Below are 8,873 nucleotides of genomic sequence, written 5' to 3'. Positions count from 1 at the left end.
TTCTTCCTCCTCCTGTGAATGTGGTGCCGAGGAACAGACCGCAGACCACATCATCAATGACTGTACCATCTTCAAGCCACCTAACGGAGTGGAAGGTCTGCGCATCATGGATGATGCAACTAAAGACTGGCTGCTCTCTAGCAGCCTTCCAGTGTAGTCCGGGAACATCGTGAATCTGGGGTGGTAAAAGGATAGACCCTCGGCCCCAGAAGCTCAGACGACGACGACGAGGTAAGCACTGCTTTCCTTGCTTTCCCTCACCGATCGTCACTGACAGTGACCGTATTAAATTAACAAGCTTCCAGGAAACAGACTTTAAAAAGTTGTTAAACATTTTTGTGTGTGCTTAGTTCTCTGACCATACTTTTCGGCAAATATGACGTAAGTAGCATTTTCGCTGTCTTCGCAAACAACGTCACGGGCAGACGATCGAGGCCATAAAATTAAATAGTCTTTATCAGTGCCGTGATTAGGATAGCTGTGGTCAGAAGCGCTTGTTTATAGCCAGTTTTTTCATTCAATGCAACACTGTCTTTTAGCGTTGAGTATTTTTTTTATAAAGGTTATGTTTTATAACTTATGAGATCCAACAAACGACATCTAGCAGTTTTGAATTAGTTATCATCCTGCCATGGTCTCTTTTAAATAGTTAAAGGCCTTGCATTAATATTTTAAGAAAAATATCTAAAGTGTTTTGTACTGTATGTGCTATGCTTGGTGGTGACGCGAGTAGGCTACTGCATTGGTTTGGGCAGGCGATGTGTGAACTTACAGGCTCTGCTAACTAAATAGAGCAAGCAAGCTGGAAATTGCTTCAGAAAATTAAACAAGTTGTACGCTGAACGTGGAGAGTCAAATTGTAATTCTCATCAAAAAATCGAAAACGTTTTACATATTTCCAGGCTCCAGCAAGCTACAGTTGATAAAAGGAGATTAAAATAGTTATAAGGAGTCACGACAAGAACATAAGCATATCATTCAAAATGTTTTGAGGTTATTTTTTCGTTTGCACACTTAACAACAAAACGATAACAAAACTGCTTTTGTTTAAAATACGTTATTAGAAAACAAGGGATATGGCACGGATCAGTTATGACCTTACAAGGAGAACAGAAGATGCACGAAGATCAACGAGAAGAGCAGAGATTCGGTTGGCGAAAGAGTTTAATGAAGCAGGAGGCATAGAAGATGAAATGAGGTGATATAACCACATGTCTCTATGCTTGTCTTTATTGATTACGGTTTCAGATATATCTTACTCTAATTCAATAACTTAATAGATTAGGGCACTTGCACAATATCCTTTTAGCCTATACACTTTTGAGCAACGTTTGACAAAACGAGTGTGAGGACTAGTCACCCTTCCCCGCACAGTCTTGAAATGCGTTGCTCAAGCGCACACTTGGAGAGACCAGCGCTGCGTAATCTTGAAGTTTATTCGTTCACAAAGTGGTGCACTTAAACCAACTGAACCCTCGAAGAGGACTCAACGTTTAGGATGTGTTTCACATTGGAAATAAGAAAAGTTTGATGTCATTGTTGTGAAAACTTTTGCTACAGTTTTTTCATATACCAAAAACTTAAAGAGCAGGATATTCTCGGCATGAAAGATTGGGCTAATTCAGTCATCACGATAAAACATACGGTTGCCATCAATACTATGCACTAAACTACAGCACCAATGCAAATTCTAAGTTTACTTAGTTTGTTAAATAAATATTGACTTTGTGTCATCTCGTTGTCTGTAGCTATGGCAAAGTTATTAGTTTTCTGATTGAGTTGTTCACATGAGGGAGAGAAAGCCAAATTTTTGATGTCAAAGGACACGGGTGACAGTGTTAGTAGGCTACCACAAACATATATAACTAAAACAGAATAAACTCAAAAATGGAAAGCATTAAAAAATGCATTCAATAAATTAAAGTATAAGAACGTAATCTTTTCTTCAATCTCCATGACAGTAACTGCGGAAAAAAAGTATATCATAACATTTGAAGTGTATATCTATAAACTTAGCGATGTTTATACAAATAAGGAGTATTTTTAAAAATAACTCAGTTTTTTTGATTTCTTCAGTAATTTTTTGATCACACGATGACATTGAAACGATGTAAAACGGCAATCTGCTTACAACATTTTCTGACGTTTAACCCTTGTTAAGTTTATGATGGCACAAAGCAGTAAAATTCTTATTGTAATGCGAGCTAAATTCGAATAAATTACTGTACATTGACGAAATAGTGATAAAATTATAACCTATAGTCAACAATGTTTGTTTGTATTCACGATGTACTTTACAATGTTCCTGGTTTTAATGTAGGCCTATACTTTTCGATTAATCATTTGTCGTGACGATGTGCTTGATATTTGGACATTATTTTCGTTCGCTATCTCACATAAAACATTGTTACAAGCTGTTATTATCTCTAAAGGTTGTATGGTTTTATTGTTAAACTTACTACACATGTTCTCAGCCTAACTTCACAGAAAAGAAAATTACATGAGATTTTTCTAACAAATGTTTTGTTCAGACATAATCTATCACAAATGAAACGTCAACGGATACATTTGGAACGAGAGCTTCAAGGGTTGAAATTCGAAGCTAGGGAGTATGCAAAAGCATCTGGAACAAATACCGGTAAACCATTTACGTCACTGTCGGGCAAATAAAATAAAGCTTTTTTTTAATCCATTCTACCTCTGTTTAAAACAGATCACGCGGCGCTGGTTCGACTCTCGGGGTGTGTGCTTGAGCAATGCATTTCAGGACTGCCTCTCCATTCAGCGGCACCTAGTGAATGAAATAATTCCCAGGCAACAATACTTCAACAATCGAAAAACTTCACTCTGCCAATCTCGGTAACCGACTGCCTTGCGTCAAGAGCCTCTACAAGTATGCGAAACTACCAGGAATAACCTATCAAGGCTTGTCAGTATGAGGATAAAGATTCAAAACCAAACCAAACCATTATGATTACAGCATTATTTTGAATCATTATAAAGACTAGACTTTCTTTAGAAATGACGTATTACGCTGATCATAACGTCGGCTTGTACAATCCCGAAACTCTTGCGTCTCTGGCGCAAAGATCTCGTTCTGCATCAGTAAAGAAATCAGGTATGTGATATAGGCTAGGGTATCAATTCATTATGACTTAATTTATTCAAACCTTAACTCGTTCACAAGACAAACTAAAAAGCATGCCGTATTCGTCATCGTCGTGTGAGCCTCTGGGGCCAAGATTCTATCCTTTTACCACCCCAGATTTACGATGATTCCGGATTACACTGGAAGGCTGCTAGAGAGCAGCCAGTCTTTGGTTTCATCATTTTATTCACAAGAAAAGGTCATTCCCCATTGGTGCATGATTGAGCGGAAAAGCCAAGTTACATCATAAAACACTGAAGCAAAGATACTATGCACTTGAAACTAAAAACTGGCAAGGTCAATGCTGTATTTTGGCGGAATCACGTTACAACTTAGTGCTGAAGCCTGAACCAGAATGCGACCAAAATTTGACTTATTTGATCAGATAGTTGTAGTCTACACGTGCTGTCATTGCCTTCGAGCCAATCAAGGTTGTCTTAGACATACCGTCCCTATTCATGCACTAGGCCTATTATTGACTAGGCATATTTCTGAATCGGTAAAATAGAATTTTCCCTGAATTTAACTCATACTTCACCGGAAATTACGTACCATAACGAGAATATGAAGTGGGTTTGACGTTTTTGTGTATTACTCGAGCACGAATTAATACGTTTTTTAGCGTACAATTATGATCTCAATACTGTAGCGTGGTGTACAATGTCTTGATAGAGTAGGCTACCATACTTACTTAGAGTTGAGCATGTTGACAACATGGAGCTGGCTGTGTTTACTATACACTCAAATATAATCATACACTTTATTCACCCACTACGACTTCCTTTATGTTACACCGATCGTTTAGAATACGGCAAGAACTTCTTTGGATACCACAGCGCTCCAGGATCTCATAAAAAGCACAACAAAATTAAAAAGGAAATGGATTCTTCATCAGAGTAAGTTAAACTTAAAAAGCGGCATAGAAAGTAATTTGTCCTACCCAGCTTTTGCTTTGACATATTACACGTCTGGATCAACTGAATGGTCGATCAGGTGGGAAAACCTAACTATAGGCAACGACGCTCGAAAATGAATCAGCTGGACACGTATCGAGAGCCTGGGGTGTGTTTTGGGAACGACACCTAAAGACACGCTTAAAAAGAGAACACAAAATTAGTTTTCTTACTTTTCGTTTCAACCATAGCACATTAGTCTGGATGCTACAAGAAAATTTAGATCTAAAGTGAACAAAAGTATGGAAGTCAATTATCGTGTTCACCTGCAACGTTTTTACATATTTGCCGTTCGATGCAAATGACAAGTTAGCCTGCTATAGGCCTACTGTGCGTACTCAAACTGTGCATGGCAAGTTACGAACTGCCAGTGCTTGGTCTTGCCAAACATCTACAAAAGCGGCCATTAGTCGCTTGAGATATAGAATTGTTTCGCCTGCTATAAATCTGTTACCAATCCTGTTACCTGGCTTTTCTTTAAGCGGAGTCCAAAAATCGTGATCATTACCGAAGTAGCAGCCTACGTCGGAGAGAGAATATTAGGTTCCCAAAGAAAAAAGTGTGTTTTTGATCCCTCAAAAATATGTATTTTGATATTTCATCAAATATAGTTATTACTATCTGAAGCCTTTACAAATTGTTTCACCTAACGGATCATCAGAAGGTCTTATTCAAATAAAATCTATTTGAATAAGACTATTTAAATAATAATATTTGAATGAGATTCTATTTGAATAAGACCTTCTGATGATCCGTTAGGTGAAACAATTTGTAAAGGCTTCAGATAGTAATAACTATTTCACAGTGTAGATTCAAACGATCGTTTGAATCTACACTGTGAAGTAAGCAACGATCATGCTGCTAAAAGCGAAACTCATTCAAGTAATAACTATATTTGATTTAATTCGCTCTGCTTTGCCTTTTTGCTTAGCATTGAGCACTTTTTGTAGTATTAATAGTTTTCATTGTTTTTATTTTGATATTTCTATACAGTGATCGCTTTCAAAAAGTTGACCAAAGAATGCAAGAAGAACGAACGCAAAAACAACTGCAACAACAAAGAAAACTAAACCAACATGTGCAAAATAAGCTGGATAATTGGAAAAACGACAATCCGATAAAAACGCCGAAGAGATATAGTATGTTTGTTATACCTGGTTTACCCAGCCTATGTTGAATCTCACTGATACTATACACAACCCAACACGCCAACTTAAAATTTGTCCCATGCTTGTATGCAGGCTATAAAGGAAAGTAGGCTATATCAGGGAATGCGATAACAAAACAATTTTGTTTTCACGAAATTAAGTGGTCATGAGAAGCACAAGCTGTGGTGGGGTTCCAAGATAAATCTTCATTATCAAACTTTTTGCAAAAACATCTTCTTTTGAATTTAGCAATGACCCCACGACGTTGTTCTTATGCATTTATTGTCAACAGTTTCGTTCATCGAGACTACTCGCATTTTACATGACTCCAGAGGTGAAAATGAGCAGTCTAAAGACAATGCAACTAGAGAAGAACACCATGTGTCAAGTGATGCAAATGAGAACGCTGAATCTTTCCAAAAGTTGCCTGAAACTACGCTTGTCGACAACAAGCAAACAAATTCGACTCAAGAAAAGGATGAGGAAAGTCATAATAAGCCAGCATTGACGCAATTTTCCAAGGAAGAGGTGAGTTGTGTTATGACTATAAAGGGATCGCAAAAATAGTAAAACATCTTCTTTGTAGGTATGACGTTGCAAAGAAAAAATGTAATCACCAAAGCAGGATATATGGTACACTTTTAGCCAGAGTCTCTGCTTTCAGCATACAATTGCTTCTTCACATTGAAGTCAGAAACATTATGCAAAACTGCCAGGAATAAATATCACAAGCTTTTTCAGTCAGAAGATAAATATTCAAACCAACCAACCAACGCCATTGGTTTTTATCGTTGTTCTACAATAGCCAAAGTCTGTGGATAGGATCGACTATTGCCCGTTTTTTGTTTCAGTATTACAGTTGCAGCTGCATTCAGAATTTAAGATTGTTATTGCTCAAGTTATTTACGCAAGAGACCTCAATCGGCAAACTCTCAATTGTTTTGTAAAACCCTATTTAGAAGCAAACCAAACCTTAGAATAATATAGGAAGATCAATAGCTTTTATGAATAAAAGCCAATTAGCTACTGAGGCTGTAGGAGTTGAGTAAATGCAACTCTGAAACTTGTGTTTGAGCAAACTAATATTTCAAATGATGTAGCAAAGAGCCACTCCTGAAAGCAGCAGCAAACTGCCCCTCAGACGCTGTGCCCCTAAGCAGTAGCTTTGACAAGGAAGGTCTAGGGGTACTTTTAAACCTGGGCCCAGAATACTTTTAGGGCCAGAAACCTTTCCAAAGGGGACGGTAAACTTAAAGAATCAATCTGGTGTTCGATTGATAAACTACGTTTTTCTTAAAAATATCTTAATTTGGGGGCCCAAGGTTCTTATTGGTACGGGCCAAATCAATTGTTGGTTTAAGTTTCAATCGCTATTTTAATACTGAAATTTAAATGTCTAGACCAGCAATCAAGCTACAAATCCTCTCCTACAACACCAGAGCAGTAGTTTCTTTTTTGATGCAGACCTTTATGCTCCAGATGGACGGTAAGCAATTGCCAGAACAAAAACGAAACAAATAGTAGAGTAGCCTACATTATAGGCCTACTTGATATTTTACCATTGAACAAGCTTGGGTATCATAATGTCTATTGTTACAAATTTTACGATAAGAACTTACTTGTTATTGTAGGCCCACTTTGGACAAAGATGTTACTTTTTTAAAGCTGTAAACAAACAAAACCAAACGAAAACACAGCATTTAGCAAGGGAGAAATTAAGCCTTGTCAAGTCATATTATAAAAAATGTTCTCAATTTTTGCTTCTTTTGATTATGTTCGATACCGTATTGTTGTTTGCTTTCGTTTGTTTATGGTGTATACTAAATCAACTTTAACACCCTGAAGTGTTATAGCCTACATATGTTTTTTATTTCACTTTTATAAAAAGTAAACTGACTGACTGAGCTGCCTGACTAACTGACTGACTCTTTCATGTTTATTATCACCTGGTTGTGTTTTGAAGTAAATTAGAGCAGGAAAGCTTTCGTGGTTTTACCTCGGTTTTGTGTTTCTGTAAAAATGATTGCTTGATAATGAGAATCTTTACTATTATACTGAGAACACTAGCCTACTTTGGAAGCTCTTGGGAGTTTTGTATGTATACTGTAGCCTATAGCTTACTTGTAGAGGCTTTGAACGACTGACCAACGCTCGGTCACTACAGTGAAGTTTCGGTTTGTTGTTGAATTGTTTTTGCTTGAAATGCTTCCATATAGGCCTACTCTGTGCCGTTGAACGGAGAGGTGTCTTAAATTGAGTTTATCACACACTTTCCAAGAATTGAACTATAGGGTTAACATTTTGTCATCCTCTTTTTTGTTCAGGCTGGGTAGCCTATATGCCTATGTCAAAACGAACTATCACGGCAAAGGGTATAAACGTCCACCTGTTAGTGTTAGGTATACAGTATGTCTAGATTTTATTGTGGTTTAAAAAGCAGCATTTCACTGTAATTTGCTATTTTTTTATTGTGTTCTAGAATACGCATGGCCCACAGAATGCCGGAGTTCAATCTTGCTTTCGATACGGCAAGACGGACAAGATACGTTAGAACAAAAGAAAAGAGAGATTTTGAGATACCTCTTTCAATCAACCAAATATTGCATTAAAAGTTTAAGAATATTCTGATTTCACGAATTGAAAACATTATACGATCCAGTGTTTCCAAGATATTTTTTAATAAGAAAAGTTGCATGCTGAATCTGCCTCAGTAAATTTTATTACATTACAAGACACGTGGCAAGCGGGTCCAATGAGTCCCGGCTAAAAACAAAAGGTCCTATTTTGGGTCATTTAATTTGCTTGCGCTGATGATCTGTTTTTTTTTTATTAAAAAGACAGCAATTGATAGTAAGCAGTTTTGAAAGTGTTGTTATTTTGTTGGAAAAAATCATATTTTGGATTTCGACATCCCTTCTTTAAAAGTGACTGGCTCCATTGATGCAGGCTTTTATTTGTTTGTGAAAAGCGTTTGTTGTGACTAACTATTGCACTAACCCAGTTTAGTCAAGCATAAATGCAACCGACTATCATTGTCAAGCTGATAAAAATAAGATTACAACCATTATCATTCATCATCATCATTTTCAGCCTGTGAGAGCCCACTGCAGAGCGTAAGCCTTCCCCTTTTCATGCCAATTTACATGATTATATGCTAGTTGGACAACCATTATAAAGTTGACTTAATTTTTACTATTTTAAAATCGTTCCTGTTTTTTTTATTGCAACGTAGACCTATACTTGTTGTAAATGTAAGCTTATTTTTATTGATAGCCTATTGTTGTTATTGAACTTCTACTATGTATTATGTTTTTAATTCATACGAAATTTTTAAAATCAATCGTTTATTTAGGTAGGTAGTTATATGAATAGTTTTATGCTAGAATTAGCAGTAAGGTGTCTGTCGAAGCACCGCGCCTGTCTGGTGATGATAAATTCTTAATATAAATGATCCTCCATTGTTGAACACATGTTTCCTCACAAATCTTCTAAAGTTTTTCGGTTTTTGTGTGTTACACTTTGAAGAAGAATCCCAATATTTCAACTCGTAGCTTAAATGCAGAACGTTATCAGAGTGCAATTTTACGGAAAATTTGTTTTTTATAGGTTTAGTTGGACTCCACC

At 36.8% G+C, this 8,873-nt stretch overlaps 1 protein-coding gene across 1 annotated transcript; it reads left to right on the top strand.

Annotated features, from left to right (window-relative positions):
* The first annotated feature begins 964 nt into the window (after positions 1-964).
* On the top strand, positions 965-8,857 carry LOC145769515 (uncharacterized). The gene is made up of 8 exons (XM_082581164.1): positions 965-1,198; positions 2,532-2,638; positions 3,020-3,118; positions 3,954-4,044; positions 5,095-5,240; positions 5,542-5,777; positions 6,650-6,735; positions 7,729-8,857. The coding sequence occupies exons 1-8, from the start codon at positions 1,077-1,079 to the stop codon at positions 7,856-7,858; spliced, it is 1,017 nt and encodes a 338-aa protein (XP_082437290.1). The 5' UTR covers positions 965-1,076; the 3' UTR covers positions 7,859-8,857.
* The last annotated feature ends 16 nt before the right edge of the window (positions 8,858-8,873 follow it).

The sequence above is a fragment of the Aplidium turbinatum genome, chromosome 4 (assembly GCF_918807975.1).
Source record: "Aplidium turbinatum chromosome 4, kaAplTurb1.1, whole genome shotgun sequence".
In the NCBI taxonomy this organism is placed as follows: domain Eukaryota; kingdom Metazoa; phylum Chordata; class Ascidiacea; order Aplousobranchia; family Polyclinidae; genus Aplidium; species Aplidium turbinatum.
The sequence above is the reverse complement of the archived record's forward strand: the minus strand, read 5'-3'. Positions and strand labels throughout refer to the sequence as shown.